This window comes from Filobasidium floriforme, assembly GCF_021052385.1.
Source record: "Filobasidium floriforme strain CBS 6241 chromosome Unknown HD553scaffold_3, whole genome shotgun sequence".
NCBI lineage: Eukaryota > Fungi > Basidiomycota > Tremellomycetes > Filobasidiales > Filobasidiaceae > Filobasidium > Filobasidium floriforme.
In genome coordinates this window covers 198,869-217,138 of record NW_025763624.1, presented here as the reverse complement: position 1 = coordinate 217,138, position 18,270 = coordinate 198,869, and the positions used below count along the sequence as shown (strand labels likewise).

Below are 18,270 nucleotides of genomic sequence, written 5' to 3'. Positions count from 1 at the left end.
TGCATCAAGAAGTCCATCTGCCTTGAGAAGATCGCAAACTGCAGCGCGAGGCGAAGATGTGCAGATCTGGACCGTTTTGGGATATCAAATAATCATCTGGACTACTCTACAACATCATCCGCTCGAAATCGGCCTCAAATCCTAATCTCGCTCACTGCATTTCGATGACAAGAACTCTCAGCAAATTGAAACGACAACAAGACCGGATCCCGCTCGCATGCGAAAGCTCATTCGGCCCCGGTCTATACTTCTTCAAACTCACTCCTCCTCGTCAGGCCCTTGGCTTTCTCCTTCTCACCCCTCTCCTCCGCTGCGGCCGCCTCTTCGTAGTCGGTCGTCCCAGTAGGCAGGACGTGCGTCATGTCAACGACTCCCTTGCCAACGGTAGCCTCGGCGAAGTTTTCGTACAGGTTGGCTCCCGATTCATCACCACGACCTTCTCCCGACCTGTCGAGTGATTGTGAAGTATAGATCAGCAAGACGGTTTCCACGAACTCGGTCACTCAACCCTGAACTGACCAGAAGTGGAAAGCTCGAGAGACCACTCCGTAACTGGCAGGCACGACCTCGACCAGGTCGCCCCGAGCGATTTCGACAGCGGGGACCTCGTTAGGCGGCAGCCCGACCAGGTAAGCGAGCTGTAGCAGTGAGCATGTTTCCCTTCAGTGAGCCTTGTTACCGATAGCAGATCCATGGATCTGGCTCACCAGACAACGGATGACCGACGCGTGGCCAATGATCAAGAGATCGTCCTGGCACCGCTCGAGCTCAAAGATAATGGGTTCGAGCCGGACTGACAAATCGATTCGAATTAGCCTTTTATGAGCTTGCAAGAACACTGTAGGTCGATGCGTACCACTCAGATCGTGGTAACTCTCGGCACGAGGAGCTCGATGCGCGTAAGGATCAGAGAGGAATCGTTCCCACTCGTCCGGGTATAGCGCCTTGGCCTCTTCTGTAGATAGACCGTCCCAAACTCCGCTACAATGCGCAAAAGGACCCCGAGTGAGTTCGAAATTATCTTCAATCCGTCGGTCCGAACAACGTACGGGTTGATCTCTCCCATCTGAGGTTTCTGAGCAACCTTGTATCCAGACTGTACGAACGGCCAAGCGGTATGATGCGCCCTCCTTCTCGACGACGTCCAGATCCTCAACTTGGTCTCTGATAGATCCTCTTCCCCGGCTTCACGCCGTTCTTCCATGACCTGTTTCCTACGGGACATGACGGCCGCCTTGAGTCGTTCTGCGTATTCCCATCCGGCAGGGGAGAGATCCGAGTCGGCCTTGTAGGAGTGTTCGATGAGAGACTGGCCGGACTGTGGACGGGTGGAAGATGCAGCGGGGTTTAGTTGTTGAACGAAGTATTTGCGATGATCTCCCGGCTCACCCTGGCAAAGTAGATCGTTCGGGGTTGGTTGTGGATGTTCATCAAGAAGAAACAACATCGCGTCTGCAAGTAACCTATCCCGACCCGCAGTATAGTTCTTATCAGTACTTCGATACCTAGCCCCTATCTCATCTCGGATCTCTCGCTGACCTTCGATCCTGTGGATAACGATCCTCTCTCCAACATTGATGATCTTGATGAACGGCCCCTCGTCATCAGTGACCTCTTCGTATTTGTTCGCTTGGACTTGGATACGCTTGAAGTAGTCGGCCACGGCGGCTTCGGGGTCCCATCCTTTGTACTGGTTGGGTCATGGTGCAGAGGATAGGTCAGATGAGCAGTATACGTGGATTCAAGAGGAGCAGATAGAGCTCACGTCGGGAGAAGAGAGTTTGACGGAACGGATGTTGTTCTCGATGATCTCTCTTCGGTCGCAGACGGACTCTGTGCAGGTCAACCTGTCTTATCAGCCTCGATACCGCAACGTCTACCGAACTAGCATCACTGACCCAAGAAGATGACGTGCACTCCTCTCGCCTCAAACTTCTCCAACAAGTCCTTCCTGCTCGCCTTGTCACAGTTATTGGCGTCGTAGATGACGACCTGCCCACCCTGACTCGAGAAGAAATCCCAGACCTGATTCTCTATCCCGTCTTTTATCCGTTTCCGTAATGCTTTAGTCTCTTCCGATTTCTCTCCAGGTTCAAAGTAGTCGGCGGGGATTTTCTCTGCGGCACCAAGGACTTTACGTCGGTAGTCTCCTAGAGAGTAGCAGCGGGTCTTGACTCCGAGCCATCGAAGATAACGTTCGAGAGAACGAGAGACATGGGTCTTGCCTCGGGCTGTCATTCAGTAAAAGCAAGATCGAATCAGTCGCGATCTTGTATCATGTTGCGATTCAAGACATACCAGGAAGACCAACTGTTTACAAGGTCATATGGAAAGAGATCAGCGATGAACAAGAGGTCTCTCAGTCTTCAATTAGGCCTTACCGGTAACGAGCAGGATGAGACCTGCGTGCCAGAGTCGACCACTCTGAGTGACGTAAAGAGGAGCAGCCATGTCGAGATGCTAGCGGCGAAGTCGGTTGGACAGGCAGTGAGTATATCAAGATTGGCTAGACGTTGACAAGAAGCAAAGAAGCAGGAAGGGTGCGATGTACTTGTCTAATGCATGAATCCGATTCCAATGTACTTTACTTGGTCGATACGAGATCTCCAGCTTTATCGCTCGCTCCGAGTTTGATCAGCAGCCGGCCGTCACTCGCGCCAAAGCTTGTCCGAATCATCACCCAACCGATTTGACAAGAAGGATTATCAAAGGAAAGATCGTCTCGTCATACGCGACTGATGATAAATGACAATGACATGCTACATTGGGACTTCTTCTGATTTGGCTATGGATACATAAGGGCCGAGATGTCCCGACGCAAAGCGCATGTGACGGGCGATAAGCGCCGGACGGGGATGGATGATGCTGTTCTAACGATACATTTGATGGGTCGAGTCAACGGGTTCATTTGTCCGTAATGGTGAAGAGGTGCCGAGAGCCTTCCTTGTGATGCTGGTGCAATGATACAGTGTTCGATGTGATGCGATTATTGCTCTTCCTTACATGCTTCTCTGTCGGATGCAGGTTCACGCCGGTGCAGGCGGCGCTTCGGGTAGTCGTGGGACTATCAACGAGACCAAACGGGCGATTAGCTTCCAGCTTCATAAAGCTGTTTCAAAGACTGCTCACCATAGACGGAGACGAGTCCATCAACCAAGGTCGCCTTCAATTTGCCCATATCGGCCGTCTTCGGGTACTCGATCACGCGGTCGTATTCCTCCATATGCGTCTTTTCCCCGGCAATGTGCAGGTTGTACTCTTTCGAGACGTACATGCTGGTCGAGTACGTTCTGTCAAAACGAGATCAAGAAGGAAATTGTCAGTACAACAAACTTCAAAAGGAAGAAGATATCACTCGAGACTGCGGACTCACTGATGCAAGAGCTGCACGTTCAAGACGTACGCCTCGGAGGTGGTCAAGCATTCCGTCCCATCCGCACACTGTATCCGACATCCATCCACCCACAAATCCTCTTGGTCATCCTGGCTGGCCCTGTCACCCGCGGCCACATCCTTTACGCCTTGACCTTCCATGCAGAGTTCGGGCTCAGGCGAAGGAGAAGGAGACGGCGACCTCTGACTGGCCGAAGCCTCTCCGGTACCCAAGATCCACTTGTCCATATCGATCATGTACTCGTCGACCGACCCGGCCGATCCTTCCCGTAGAGATGATGAACCCGGAGAAGGGGGCACGTCCGAGCCAGGGGCGGGGCGGTGCCTAGCAGGCTGACTGAACCCTCTCCAGAGTTTAGGTCGAGGTCGGAGCAGAGATGATTGATACGAACGGTGTTGGTTCCCTATACCGGGTCCCGAGGTGAGAGTGGACGACGCATTAGACCTCGCCTCGGAATCGGTCTTTGACGACAAAGTCCTCGTCAATCCAGGTCGGGTTCTGTACTTGGAACCCCCTGCAACTGCCGACGCAGAGATGGGGGAACAAGGGCGTTCAAAGTACCCGGCATTGTTATCCATGGTGAACAAGGGACTGGTCAAATAGACCTCCTGCTCTTGGGTTCTGGATTTCTTGCTCTGAGGGAGTGCAAGGCGGTACGGGTGGAACATCGCCGTCGTCGTCGTCGGTGAGGTACCGTTAACTGGGTAAACCGCCGCCGAGGACGAAAAGCTCCTGCTCCTCTGCAATCCCGCAGGCTTCGTGTTCAGTCCGCTGGTGTTCTTCCCACTCCCATTGATGGTTCCTACGGCAGTCAACCTCGAGGTCGTCCCAGAAAAGGCGGTCCTGGACCTCTTATAACCCGGCCTAACGAGATTCCTTGCCTCCTTCTCCTGGTGCTCTTTGCTGGAAGCGACACCACTATCGGCACTCCCACTGCTGTTCAACCCGGTCCTTCCCACACTCGCGCTAGCTGTCGCCCAACTAGCAGTCCGTTCCAGTCCGAACCGCTTGATCGTAAACTCCGGGTTGGTTTGAGCGGGGAGTTGGTGCAGGTTGAGGTTGGATGTGGTCAAAGGAGGGGTCTCCGTGCGGGTCGGGTTGGGATGGGCGTGGGTGTTAATGGTAGGATGGGGGTGGACAGTGGTATTGCTGATGGTACGGGAATGGGCGTTGTTGTAGCCGTAACCGAGGTCCAGGGGATTGTAGCTTGTCGATCGGTGTTCGGCGTGACGTTGCAGTTGAGTAGGATCAAGTGCCCCAAACACACCCATCCCCATGTTCTCCTCTTCTGTCTCTTCTTCTTGTCCTTCGTCCTCCCGGACAATCCTAACCTCCCCACCCTCAAATCCATGCTGCTTCCTTCCCATCTTCCCTCCTCCAGCTCTATCTCCATCCTTTACATCTGGCCCGACGTCATAGTCGTCCAGCTCGGCAATCTCCACAGTCTGAGCGGTCGAACCCGTAGTCATCGTCCCTTCGCCCTCGGAATAAGTGGGTGTGGTGGTGTGTGGAACAGGGCGGGATGGAGAGTGGGAGTGGGAGTGCTCTTGTTTGTGGTTCTGGGGAAAGACGGTCGGGGGGAAAGAACCCGACCTTTCCCTTTCGATATCGATACCTTTCCCGACATGCGATTTCCCTCGGGATATCTCATGTTCATGTTCGGCGTCGTGGCCGTCCTTGTCGGACGACACTGACGTCGTCATAGATATAGGCAAGGTCATCCTGCTTCGAGTCGAACCAGGTTCGAGATTCGATCCGGTCTGATTCGGTTTGGCAGTACGGACGAGGGTTGTCGTACTGTGTCGTGTGGAGTGGGATTGATTGATTGCCACACAGAGATGGCGGTCAAGGATGAGGGGCGAGAGGAATAGGAGTAGGATGGTGAGAAAGGGGAAGGGGTTGAGTTTTAGTAAGTCGAAACAAAGTAGTTGAGGTGGTCGAAACAACAAGAGAGAAAAGAAGAGGTGGTGTCGGAAAGTGACTCACCCCCAAAGCGGACCGGGCCAGTTCAGTTTGTCGTTTGTTCGAGTTTCGGGCTTCCTTTGACTTTGCGGAGACGGTGTGACGTCGTCGTCAGGGGAATAGTTGCAGTTTGTGGGTTGTATGTTCCAAGGCGATGAGACGATGGTCGAAGAGGATACGATGGTGATGTGTTGTGACTTCCTGGAAAGCTTTTACTCCAATCGCCAATGGCCACTTCGACTCGACTCGACTCGCAACTTCCAACGAGATCCACTTTGAGCGGCGGAGAGGATGGAGTGATGCGCGCTAATGCATCATCATCATGTGCTCGGAACAACTCGGTGCGCATCAGCCCCACGTGGACACGCGACTATGACGTAGGGAGCTGTTCGAATCTCCCTGCTTCAGCTGCCCGCGCCGCCAGTCACCACAGCTCCCCGCCCCTTTCAGCGCTAGTCTCGCTTCCGAAATTGACCGACTGAACATCCCTGCCTCTCTCCCTCGCCGCAATGGTCTTGGCCCCCACCCCATTTTTAGCCTCGTGTACCTCACGCCCCTTCCAACGAAGCCTCCTCTTTCGGACGATGCACCTTTCCATGGATCACAGCGCATCAATCCTTGTCCCGTGTCGCTGCCTTGCCTTGTGGATCCTGAAACGGGTCGCAGCGGATCACGTCGTCCCTGACACAGAACATGCTCCGTACTGTATCAGGAGGGAGCGCCTCTGCAATAATTGATCGGTGTCGCGGGACGAGTCGCAATCCCAATTTGCCATTTGCAAACTGCAAGCTGACTGACAGAGAGGATTCAGAGAAGGTTGCGGGTGGGTCAGGGGAGCAATGTCGTCGGGAATTCGGTAATCAACCCGGATATCTTTACGAACTCAGATCCCCTGCTCTGTGTTGAGACAGTAGATTGCTGGTCCTGAGTGATCGCGAACATTTTATTGCTATCAGCCACAAACCTGCTTGTCCAGTTTGATCGAATTCCTTCCCTGGCATAAACCCTACATTTGCCCCTCAAATGGACGATCAGCCAGTTGAGCGGGTAAAGGAAAGGGTCAACTGCGCACACTCATGCGTTTAGGCCCATTGCGTCCCCGATATTTGTATGCGGGTTCATGGCAGGGGGCGATCTCGAGGCGATGACATGTTGTGACAGCATCGTAACCCCACTTCTACCGCACAGGTTCCCAGCCACCTCGGATCGCTTGGTGTCAAAATCATCGCAGAGAAGCATAGCTTGACGGCTCAAGAAGGAGAATTGATGGGATATTGACAGGCTATCCATACCGATTCTGCAGGGCTACTTGGGTTAGGTGCGCTAGGAATAGGCGAACGCACTAGAGCAGGTCAGATGGAAGGCGTTGCAGCAGGTTCGAACGTATTCATCTCTTTCACTCGATAACCAGACTTTGGTACTTGGTGCATTACAATTTCACAAACAACTTTTGACCTATAGATTAACTAACAACCGATGCGATCCGAGCAGGTATCCCTTAGGTCCCGTGGAACCGTTGACTATCACGACCTTGAGCCGTGTAAGGTGTAAATGTGTACATTGTTACATTGACGACGACCCCTATGAGTTGTCGTGCGCCGCCTTGCTCTTGTGCTTGGCCAACTCGATAGACCTCTTCCTTGCGTTTCCTTGCAAGAAGACGGCGTCGATCTCCTCCAGCGTGAGCCTCCTGCACCAGGGCGAAAAAGAACAAGTAAGCGAGTCGGTGGACGTCGATGATCTCAAGCTGGACTCGAATGTGGGACTCACCTCGTCTCGACCATGGTGAACCATACGACGAAGATTCCGACGAAATCGAAGATGGCGAAGATGATGTACGTCTTCCAGCCCAGTTTGAGCAAGGCGGTGGGCAAGGCGAAGCTGCGGCAACGGATACAGGTCAGCATCGATTGGCAAGGAGACAGGGTATGTGGCGAGCGACTCACGTGTTGATGCAAGAGACTCCGTTGGTGAGCAGACCCTGCATGGCCAGACCCTTTGCTCTGTTCTCGTAGCTGAATACTTCGGCGGGGTAGAGACCTTGCAAGGGAGTGATACCGAGGGAGAAGAAGACCATGAACAGGTAGATGGAGGCGATACCCGCGCTCGCTCGAGAGTTGCTTTCGTTGCCGACCGGGGAGAGGAGGATGGTGACCAGGGTGAGCCATCCGACACAACTCATCAGGGCGAAAAGCATGAGCTGAGAGTGGTGACGTCGGTCAGCATCCAAGTCGTGCCAGTATCACAAAGAGCTCGACTGACCTTTCTCCGTCCGACCCTGTCGACGATGACGGTACCGGTAGCAGCACCGAACATGCTGGTGACACTGTTGACAAAGTTCAAGACTCGTTGCCTATCCGGAGAAGTGATACCGGCCAATCCAAGCAGAGTTGGCAAGAAGTAAGTGATCTATGAGAGGGGAAACGAATATCATCCAAGTGAGCGGAAGATGTGAGAAGGGGGACTCCAAAAGCTGAGCGCGGCTTACAAGACCGTTACCAGCAAGCTGTCCGTAGATACTAAGCAAGAAGGCGCAGAACAACCTGTATCGACTGGCACTGGTTGCTACGAGCCTAGAGAAGTCCCACCATCGCTGTTCGACGGACAAGCGGTGTCAGCGATCTCCGTCTTTGAGCAGATGCGGAAGAGCCGAAACCCGGGCTGACCTTGTCGGATCCGGTGAGGGAGATGGCCTCTTCGATCTCGGCGACCTGAATCTTGACCATGGGCGAGTTGATGTCGTTGTCCCGCGAATGGAACTTGGCCAAGATTCGGAGCGCTTGTTCTCGCTTTCCATGGGCGTACAACCATCGAGGCGATTCCTCGGCAAAGATCATCCCGACAGCATTGATCATGGCCGGAAGACCTTGGACCTGGAGAAAGGCGGGGTTGAGGTTGTGCAGTCGCGTCAGTCTGGGTTTCCTCGAGGTGGTAAGGCGGAACTCGGGACGAGACTCACATAGAGAGGCGCCCTCCAAGACCAGTCGTTGGTGTATCGACCGGTAGGGATGGTGATACCGGAAGCGAGAATTTGACCGATGTAGTAGAAAGAGTTTAGTCTGTCAAGCAATTCGGATACTTGAGTCAGTTGGGACATTGATAAATTACACGTGAGGCTCGAGCGCGACTCACGTTCCCATGTAAAGACCTCGACGTTTGGGGTTGGTGATTTCGGCCATCTACGGGTTCCAGCTGAGTCAGTGACAGTAATCGTCGACATGTGGAAGGGCTGACGACTTACATAACTCTTGGCGGCGGCAGCGGCGGTGGTGCATCCCAGACCAGTGAGGAATCGACCGGCCAAGAACATGCCCATATTCCTCGCATTTGCAGTGAGAAGAGCTCCGACCCTGTCGCGTCGCAACTGTTCAGTATGAAATTATGTGATACACGAGAATCGCTATCTGACTCACGTCAAGACTACGTTGGCGGTGACCATGGTCCATTTACGTCCGATCAAGTCGGGCATCGTCGAGGAAGGGATGAAACCGACAACTCCCCCGATGGTGTACATTCCGAAGACGATACCGGTCCTCGCGGCCGCGGTGTCGTTGGCACCGATACCAAAGTACTTTCGAATCAAATAAATCTCATGATTAGCCGATGAGCAGTACCACGATACAGTATAATCTGCTGCACACCTTCTTGTATTGTGTCATCGAGTTGACTGAACTCATGACCGTGGCATCCAAACCGCTGTCTGTGAGGCAAAAGAGCGCATGTCGCGCAATTAGCGCCGGCTATGTCCGTTGAACTTCGGTTACCTCGCGACGACTCACCTCCTCCACACAGACAGACACAGAGGACGGTCAAGATATACCATATGAAACGCGGGTCCGAGTATGGAACTCCGGGGTCTTCGAGCTGAGCTTGTTCGAGAGCGGCATGTTTCTCCTCTGCCGTCATGACGCCTACCGGTCGGCCATTGACGAATGAAGGTACATCGTGGTCCGAGATGGGAGGGGTCCCGACCTTGTCATCGGAAAGGTATTCTTGGTGAGAGTAATCGACCTTCTTGGTATCCATGTTTGGGTATCACGGTATTGTTTGGTTAAGCAAGAAAGGTTGTCAGCATCGGCATAGCAACCATGAATCGGTCACTCTGCGTTGGGATTATATACATTGCGAAGAATTTCTAGGGACGTGACTTTTTTCTTAGCGTCGTGACTTTTCTCTAGGGACGTGACAATGTGGGGTAATAACGTAAAAGGTGGAAACAAGCAAGAAAGTTGTTCGGCGCCAATTATCTCGCGATATTTTCCCACGCATAAAGACGTTCGCATAAAAACATGAAACACGACGAGAATTAATACAAGTTGTAGAATATTAAAAAAGGCTAGTTGTTAGCCGCTCGAGACTTTCCCTTGCCCTTCTGCCCCGCGACCTTAACCTCGTCAATTAGCTCCGTCAAGATTCGAGTCGTCTCGGCGTCTTGACCTTCGTGAGGCTGAACGACCCCTTCGACCGCGACCATCGCTTCAGTGTTACCGTGGCAAACAGCGTCGCGAAGAATCTCGAGACCGTGAGCGGCGGCGGAGGTCCTTTCGACGACGAGCTGCTTGCGGCCCAAGGCGAAGTCCCGAAGAACTTTGGCGACGGAGAGCACCGCTGGCGAATCCTCGTCGATGTCCTTGTCCCAGTCGAAGGTGGCGCCCGCGGCCTCGTTGCAGGTCTTCCCGAGAGACTTGCATCTGCCGCAGGCAGAGAACGCCGAAGAAGAGACGAGGGGAACTGTCGAGCGGCAAATTTCGAGCGTCCCGTACTTGACGCAGAGCGCGAGAGGGTTGGCGTCGATGGCGGCCGCGGAAGCGTTGGCGGGGAGAACGAACTGGCGAGCGTCGTCGTTCTGGAACTGGTAGGCGGGGAGGGGGACGGTCGCCGACGAATATTTGGCCTTGCAATGGCCACAGGCGATGCGCCAGCCGCCACGCCATCGTTGCTGCGAAGTTTAGCGGCGGAGAAAATTGTCAGCCAAGAGACGACGTCAAGACAAACAAGAATACTCACGAGCCAACCGTTCACCGCCTGTTCGTCCATCCCGCCCGTTCGACTCGGCGCCATCAACTCGATAAACTCCTCAGGGGGGACCGCAGGGAGCCACTTGCGCTCCTCTTCTTTGATCAACGCCTTGTGGACTGTTGGCGACGAAAGATAGATCAGTGGAATATCGAGAGAAATTTAACGTCGGAATGTGAACTTACGCTCGGCGTCGAAGTTGATGGAGGCGAGCTTCGCACCGCTCGGAGGGACGATAAAGGCGCCCGTGGTGGCCCGAATGGCCTTCCAGTCGTCGCCGATTTTCGCCGCCGGAAACTGACCTCGCTCGTTGGCCTCGGCGGCTCGCCACTTGTCTTGAGCGGCGCAAATCTTCCTCCACCAATCGTGGACCGTACCGCAACGAGGGTTGAAGATCTTGAGGTCCGGGTCCTCGAGGTCCTCGACCAGCTCGACGATCTGGTCGACGTCGAAGTTTACAGGGAGAAGTTCGGCGGCCTCAGTCGGGGCATCGCTAACGTGGGCAAAAATCGAGCGAAATTTAGCGACGGAAAAATTCGATAAAAACTTGACGTCGAAACTTACAGCGCATCCTCCTCCTCGGTAGGCACCCTCTTGGTGAGGGCATAGGGGACGGGGGGGGCGGCAGCGGCGGCGGCGGCGTTGGCGTCAGCGTTGGGGCTACGACGTCAAAGTTCGTTAGATATGCTACGCTGGAGAGAACCTAGTCGAGACTGAACTTACTTGGCGGGCATGTTGTTGTTGTTGTTGTTGTTGTTGTTGTTGTTGTTGGGGCTAGGGGGAACTTCGAGAGCTATTTGACGGCGTAGACTATTGACTGAGTAGTTTGAGAGAGAGAGAGAGAGAGAGGTAGAGAGTAAGTATCGAGGGGGGGGGGGGAAATCAAGAATCGATCTGGTATATATGCTTCTCGAGAATGTTAGCCGACGCTTGACGTCGTGGTGAAATCGAAGAACAAAAGAATCGACGTCAAAAATCGTTTGTTCATTCGCCTCGTCATGACGACATCGATAGGGGTTCATTTGCCTACTCATGACGTCGCTGCTGTTGTCGACGCCATTGTTCAAACAAAGATATACCACTTGGCTCGTTGCCAAAAGTACCTGAACGACGATCGACTTGAAACATCGTCAGCAATTTGGCGGCGGATACAAACTGGCGCTGTACTTACGCTAGAACAAAGAATAGAATATACTACGCAGCCGAGAATGATCAGCGATGTGACGTCAAAGACTAGTACAACAGGAACAAGGAAGCTTCGCGAGGCCATGTTTCACCAAAGGGGTCCTTTGGCGCTATTGTTGTACTGTGATTGATAATAGCCGTTTTGGGAAGCAGGGGCGAGTCCAGGGAGACTTGACGACGAAGGCGTGGCATTGGAGAATATCGAGGGAAATCCTCCGTAGTTAAAGTTCCCCGAATGCAGTACTGGAGCAGATCGGTCGAAGGGCCCTCGGGACATAGGTGTGATATGGGGAGGCGGTACCTGAGAACTAGAAGGGGGCATCTGCATAGACGGCGCCATAAATCCTGGGAGAGTTGACGGGGGAGGTAATCGCGCGGTATTTGGCGCCGGCAAAGATGCCTGAGAACCTTGGGCACGGAGAATGTCGGTCGCCTGCGAATCCGCATAATAGGGACATTTAGACATCGTATGGCCAGGTTTCTTGCAATGTTTGCAGGGCTTTGCAGCCTTTGCAGCCTTCTTGGCTGCAAGCTCCGTCGCTTTCATCCGTCGCTTGACAGTCTCATGACGTGTTTCGAGACGATTTGTCGCCGTGAGATTTACTACGATATCTTCCGCCGCCCCCAAATTGTTTCGAATTTCCTGCACAGTTCGCTCCTTCGCCAGCCGCTTCTCTCTCTGTCTGACCAATTGCGGTCGATTAAGAGGTTCCTGGATAATTCGAGCGTCGGGATCCATCTCGCGAGATATTCCGGCGCCATCGAGGAGGTACTCATTTTGTGGTACCATCCCAATGTCAGCCTGCAGACGAGGCAGGGGGATGAGATCAATCTCATCGTAATGATCGTAGAAAGTTCCCGACGCCAAAGTTCTCTCGGCCCATTGCGTGGCGAAGACTTTGGCTTCTTCCTGCAATTCCCATTGCGAACGCAGGTGCCAGAACGGATGAATTGTGGCGGGGTTAACTAAGGGGTGCAAACTCCCCGGCGCCAATAATTGAGCAAAGTCGTGCTGGCACAGCAACCCCTGAGTGTTCTTCATGGCGCCAGAACAGGGTTCAAGGGGTTTTCCGAGGGCACTGGCGGCCTGTTGCAGTCGAAATGCGCCGTCGCGCATCATCCTCAAACCCCTGACAGCGATGATACCTTTCAACTGTCATTTGACGTCAAATTCAGCGCGCTCTTTAGCGGCGGAAGAAATATCTCAAAACTTACCGGTTGAAAACAAGGAGGGGAATCTATATCCCGGAAAATACAGTCGTTTGCATGCTCCTTGAAGATAGTGCGGTGAGTACCTCTCATATGTATGATGGCGGCGTGTACAGCGGTAAACATATCGGCCGTTCCGCCGCTGATGGAATTTTTCAGCGCTCTGTGGAAGGATTCCCCACGCGACGTTGTTGTTGCACCGAAATTTAGCGTCGTCTGCAATCGATGAGTAAGGAAGAACTCTCCCTGCTCATGTTGAGTCAAGATATATGTCCATGCTGAACGTGTTTTGGGATTGGTGAGAAACTTCTCGCTACATGCCGCGCGAATTCTTTCGTAGGAATCCTTCGTCTTAGCAGTTCGAAGGACATTTGCCGAGTGTTTCAACGCCTCGAAATCCTCCTCCGGCACTTTTTGCTTGTAATTTGTGCTCAGATTGTCGGCAAGATGCCAAGTACACAGCTGTTGCTTCCAGTGCGGAAAGACTATCGTCAACGCGTCTCGCAGAGCGGAGCATTGATCTGTGACGACAACTCCCGTCGGCAAATTTCCACAGACATATGCCAGGGATTGTAATCCCCAGACATATTCCTCTTTTGTTTCGCCTTCAAGAAACGCAAGGCCGACCGTAAAGGATTTATTCGTCGGCGACATACTGACGATATGCATCAGCGGCATTTGGTACTTGTTAGTCTTGTAGGTACAGTCGATGAAGAAAACGTAGCCGTAATATTTCGCCAGAATAATGGCCAGGGGGGTAGTAAAGAAGAAACTTTGAAGTTCTTCATTGGCGTTGGTTCGGTAGCAGTGAGGTATTCCTTTCCTGATAACCTCTCGAATCATAGCGTCGGCAGGAGTCCTTCCTTGCAGAGCGACGCTTTTTATCTCTGCTTTGAGGTTGTATATCTCCTTGGGAGAGACATAGCTCTGCCTTCCTTCTGCGGCAGCCTTCTGCGTCAACATTTCGACGATTGCTGGCGCCGTAGCATTTGCCGCAAGAGCGCTGACAGCCACAGCACGCTCGTCATCAGTTAGACGACGGTGCTGATGAAAAGCGTACGCCGATCCCGTCATAGGGTGATTGTGCTGCAAGTTTCGCTCGTAAAGTTTCCACCGCATGTTTGTTTTCTTAGATCTGGCGGCGTAACATTTCCACAGACAATTGGTCCTCTTTGTTTTAACGTTGGAGTCTTTCCTCATGCGACCTGCCGTGGCCATATATCGATGGCGGTCCTTATGCTCGCCTTGCTGGGTACAGACAATATAGAGTCTGTTTGCAGCGGCACCTTCTTTGCGAACAGCAAATCCTTCATTCTTGGCGACGGCTTGAACCGCAGTAATAATAGCGTCGGAGTCATCATAGCCAGGATGGTCGAAGATATGTTGTAGGGGATGGGGAGCTTCGGTAGCAGGTTGGCGCCGGATCAAATCGACAGGATTAAGGAGCTCGGGCGATGGAGTCCTTTCAGACGATTCAGAAGAGGAGTAATCGGACATTGTGAACGTCTAGATGTATGCAGCAGGATGATTTCTAGGTGTTAATGACGCAGGCAGAGTACAGAGGGATTGTAGCGTGGTTCATTTGTGTACGTTATCTTAGAGCCGGAAGATTTCTGGCGAATGATAGCGTAGTAGTGTTTATTTCCACCTTTTACGTTATTACCCCACAGTTTTGTCACGTCCCTAGAGAAAGGTCACGACGCTAGAAAAAATGTCACGTCCCTAGAAATTCTTACATTGCGACCGCCCCAGGACGACTGTGGTCCAGGCGTTGAAGCATGTCGGCGTTGGGCCCCGGACCATCTCTTCCCGACCCCGACCTCGTATTGCGGGGAAGAAGGCGATCCAAGTCAGAGCCAAGAGAATCTTCGACCTCGTCTTCGGTCTTCACGAGGGGGGCTGCACCACGCCACATCGGTCTTCGCTATTCTTTGTTGTGGCGCAGGGCACATGCTGCTGTCTTGAAACGGAGGCAGATGATCACGAGCGCGAGAACACAGAACAGACAAGAAGGCGACCGACCGCGGGCATGGGTCGCTGCAGCGTGGACTCGTGTAATTTACCGCGCGCCTGCGACACCCACGGGACCGTGGCCTCGTGCAGCTCAGACGTTTGACCGGCGCTCGGCCCGATGAGAACGCAATAGCATTCTTGCCATTCGGAGTCTAGATGCGATCCGGCGTTCGATGCAGTCATGCCAGTCAGTATACCATGCCATAAGACGGGATAACATTTCATCCTGCACGGTGTTGAGCGCTGTTACATCGCACCGCAAGCAGGAGGCCTGTCACTCATCAAAAGTATCCCCGACCAAAGGGCATCCCCATTCCCATCCCGAACGGTGGTCTCATCATCCCCATACCTGGCATCCCCATCCCGCCATACATGCCCATGCCAAGCGGCGGCGGTCGACTATACATTCTATATCAACAAGAGGTGGGAGGCGAGGTCAGCACGAAACGCGCAATGCCTCGCATCGAGCCCTTTGTCTCTCGACCTACTGATTGCCCATCGCTAGATACCCGCCAGGTGGGAACGGCGCTCCCTTCGCCGCCTTTGCAGCCGCCTTCTCCGCTTCCATCTTGCTGAGTTTCTCCTCCCTCTCCTTGATCTGCTCGTAGCTAGGCGGGTAGGCGTACCTGAAAAGCAAAGGAGGGATCTCCGTATCGTGTCAACACCGGTGTTTCCTCTCGTTTCAGACGCTTAATCACGGCACTTCGGAGATATCACTCACTTGGCAAACCGATCTGCCGGAGGGGTCATCTCCGGTGTTGAACGATACACGGGGATGCTCTCCTCGTCACTTCGGCGATGGTGGTGAGGGTCGCGATGGCCGTGGTGATGATGGCTGCTGCGATGGTGGCTGTGACTGCTATGGTGATGATGCGAACGATCATCACCAGTCCCCGTCTGCGGAGTCGATCTGGCTGAACGCCCGTGTCGAGGAGTAGGCACCACGGATGATGTCTCGGTTCCATGATGATGATGCCTGTGCCGATCGTGAGAACGATGACGTTGCCGACTATCCCCATGTTTCCTGCTACCTCGATGGTAATAATCCTCTTCGGCATCGCTCTTCCCCTTGTCCTTGCTGTTGTTGTGATCTCCCGACGATGTCATCTTGGAATCGTCATGACCCGAACGCCTACGATGATGTCCTCCCTTGTGGCTCGACCGACTCGTGAGGTGGTCGAGGTAGTCGTGCTGAGACTGCAACTCTGTCGGAGGACCAGGTGCAGGGTTGGGAATCTGTGGCAATGGTTGGCTCACAATTGGTGGCGAGAGCAAGAACGACCGGTAGTCGACTGTTTCGGTGTACCAGTGAACATATCAGCATACATCCTCACCTCATGGCCTTCGCTGCACATTTCCAGGATAGCTAACGACTCACTTATAGGAATAGGTCTTAGATCCGAGAACCGTCTTCCAGCAGGATACCCATCCACCCCATCTTCCGGTCCACCACGCATCATGACCCTCTCCGTATATACCGGCACGCTGTTCTGCAAGACTGGTCGGACTTCGATCCTCGTCACTCCAGGCGCGGGGTGAGAGGCCGTCACCTCTGGTGGCACTCCACCGACGTGCCCATCACCTCCTCCTCCGCCTGTATCTCCTCCATGAACCGATCCTCCTTTGTTCGAAGAAGATCCCTTTCCTCTCCCGGTTTTAGACGGAGAATTCCCCATATTGTCCGCCGCAGGAACTTCCCGTATGATCTCGGTCTCGTCGGGGAGTACGGTAATCTGCTCCGTCCGACCTGGATGATGGACGACCGTATGCGTATGCGTATGAGAAGGCGGTGATCCGCGGACGCTGGGAGGAGCTGGGGTCTTTTCGGTCCGTAAGAACACGGGAGGGCCTACACCGGCAGGGAACGAGCTGGCTGAAGAAGGCGGGTGGGGGAACTTGTGCGTGTGGTGTTTATGCTGATGGTGATGGTGGGAAGAAGGATAAGTCGAAGAGCCTCTTGGCATCTCGATGATCTGGATGATCGGTCGAGGAGGGTTGACGATGGTCTGCGCGACCGTCTGAGGGTAGTCGGTATCGCTCCCAGCCACCGTGACGTTCGTCAACACGGTAGCTTCTGCGGTAACGGACCCCCCTTTCTTCTTCTTCTTTTTCCCTTTATTCCCCCCTTTTCCCGCGTTCGTTTCGACGATCGTCGGGGGAGTAACAACGACAGTCGGCGCACGAGGTGGAGAGTTCGTGATCGACGCCCTGGCTGTAACAGCAGGAGGAGCTGTAGCTGTGGCTACGACCACCGTCTCTGCCTGTGGAGCTTCTACTACCACTTCAGGCGTAGCGGGAGCAGGACCGATCTCTGCTACAGCGGCGTGTGGGGGACTTTCGGCTTTGGCCATGGCCGCAGCGGGTTGACCGACTTGCATGGGGATCTTGACGGTCGCGTGAAGGCTTCGACGGTGGTGCCCGCCATGATGACCCGAATGGGATCGATGTGACAGGCGGGGGATGGGGAAAGGCATCTCGGCGGTCGATGTCAGCCCGAGGGCGTTCGACTGATGCGAGTGGTGCGAGTGGTGCGAATGATGCGAGTGATGGGAAGGGGCGATCGACCGGGTCTCGACGTCGATGATGGTTGGCGGTACGGCACTAGCTGGCACGACCTCGACGACAGTCTCTTCGACCGGTGCTGCTGCTTGAGGATGCGTGTCCACGATAACCGTAGTCCCCTCTCGTGTCCCCGGAGCGTGTTCGCTCCTCTCGTCCACTACGATTTCTGCAAAGCTAGTAACAGGTGCAGCGGCTTCCACGTCGACGACCGTATGAACACTAGGAGCTCGCGTGGGTAAAGGTCGAACGGTAGGCGGTTTAGGTCGTTCGGATCTGACGACAGTAGGTGCCTTGGGTCCCGCAGGTACGCTCACGTCCACGGTCACTTTCGGTTCTTCTTCAACGACGTTGACGACCGTCGGAGCTTTACTCTTGTGCGTATGATGTGTATGGTGAGAGCGACCCGAGGTCGACTGAGCGGGCTTTGCAGCCTGCATAGGCACTTCGACGTGCATGACCGACATCCTCGCCGGCTGAGTCCCCCCGGTCATGGTAGCGACCGTCTTCTTGTCGTCCCCTTTGTCAACTCAATGTCCAGAAGCCGTACCGTGCGTATCGGTGTTGATATTCAGGAGTCAAGAAGACCTGCTCTGTAGGTGCATGTCGTCGCAAAGGATGATAATCTGGATCAGCTATATGAGGATTGTCAAACGCCAGATATCGAGGAAGACCACTGACCGAGAGCAACCGGCTGAGACCAAAAGCTCTTCGAGAGATACGCCGTATTAGATCCTTGGGTACGAGCTACAAAGCTACAATATCCCTGGGTGTCGCCACAGAATCGCCACCCAGTCTTTATCTACCTGGCTGCTTGCCGTCGGTGAGGTTGTCGGACGAGCTGACATGGTTGATCGATTATCTAGAGTTTCGGTCCTGGGGTTGGTCGAGATCAGCTTTCGGGTGGTCGAGTTCCGAAAGGAAAGGAAGAG

The 18,270-nt window shown here is 53.8% G+C and overlaps 5 protein-coding genes across 5 annotated transcripts; all 5 read right to left on the bottom strand.

Annotated features, from left to right (window-relative positions):
* Positions 1-61: 61 nt before the first annotated feature.
* HD553DRAFT_305010 (6-phosphofructo-2-kinase-domain-containing protein) lies at positions 62-2,725 on the bottom strand. The gene is made up of 12 exons (XM_046179100.1): positions 2,552-2,725; positions 2,382-2,460; positions 2,299-2,310; positions 1,899-2,231; positions 1,766-1,833; positions 1,540-1,690; positions 1,390-1,463; positions 1,050-1,318; positions 857-981; positions 708-793; positions 520-638; positions 62-447 (listed from the first exon to the last, which is right to left on the bottom strand). The coding sequence occupies exons 2-12, from the start codon at positions 2,449-2,451 to the stop codon at positions 243-245; spliced, it is 1,512 nt and encodes a 503-aa protein (XP_046039091.1). The 5' UTR covers positions 2,452-2,460; positions 2,552-2,725; the 3' UTR covers positions 62-242.
* Positions 2,712-5,385, bottom strand: HD553DRAFT_153836 (uncharacterized protein). Its single transcript, XM_046176764.1, has 4 exons — positions 5,381-5,385; positions 3,374-5,191; positions 3,130-3,290; positions 2,712-3,064 (listed from the first exon to the last, which is right to left on the bottom strand). Exons 2-4 carry the CDS (start codon positions 5,113-5,115, stop codon positions 3,027-3,029), a joined length of 1,941 nt encoding a protein of 646 aa, XP_046039090.1. The 5' UTR covers positions 5,116-5,191; positions 5,381-5,385; the 3' UTR covers positions 2,712-3,026.
* Positions 5,386-6,728: 1,343 nt separating this feature from the next.
* Positions 6,729-9,453, bottom strand: HD553DRAFT_305006 (general substrate transporter). The gene is made up of 12 exons (XM_046179099.1): positions 9,136-9,453; positions 8,998-9,056; positions 8,770-8,927; positions 8,598-8,706; positions 8,489-8,535; positions 8,316-8,415; positions 8,023-8,229; positions 7,845-7,949; positions 7,619-7,765; positions 7,303-7,556; positions 7,127-7,237; positions 6,729-7,046 (listed from the first exon to the last, which is right to left on the bottom strand). The coding sequence occupies exons 1-12, from the start codon at positions 9,380-9,382 to the stop codon at positions 6,938-6,940; spliced, it is 1,653 nt and encodes a 550-aa protein (XP_046039089.1). The 5' UTR covers positions 9,383-9,453; the 3' UTR covers positions 6,729-6,937.
* Positions 9,454-9,692: 239 nt separating this feature from the next.
* Positions 9,693-12,677, bottom strand: HD553DRAFT_321927 (uncharacterized protein; the record flags this gene model as incomplete). Its single annotated transcript, XM_046181260.1, has 8 exons — positions 9,693-10,295; positions 10,364-10,491; positions 10,558-10,865; positions 10,937-11,032; positions 11,096-11,165; positions 11,403-11,475; positions 11,544-11,628; positions 11,650-12,677. The coding sequence occupies 8 exons, from the start codon at positions 12,675-12,677 to the stop codon at positions 9,693-9,695; spliced, it is 2,391 nt and encodes a 796-aa protein (XP_046039088.1).
* A 2,206-nt stretch (positions 12,678-14,883) lies between these two features.
* On the bottom strand, positions 14,884-17,918 carry HD553DRAFT_153808 (uncharacterized protein). The gene is made up of 4 exons (XM_046176763.1): positions 16,158-17,918; positions 15,501-16,071; positions 15,268-15,405; positions 14,884-15,187 (listed from the first exon to the last, which is right to left on the bottom strand). Exons 1-4 carry the CDS (start codon positions 17,830-17,832, stop codon positions 15,061-15,063), a joined length of 2,511 nt encoding a protein of 836 aa, XP_046039087.1. The 5' UTR covers positions 17,833-17,918; the 3' UTR covers positions 14,884-15,060.
* Between the last annotated feature and the right edge of the window lie 352 nt (positions 17,919-18,270).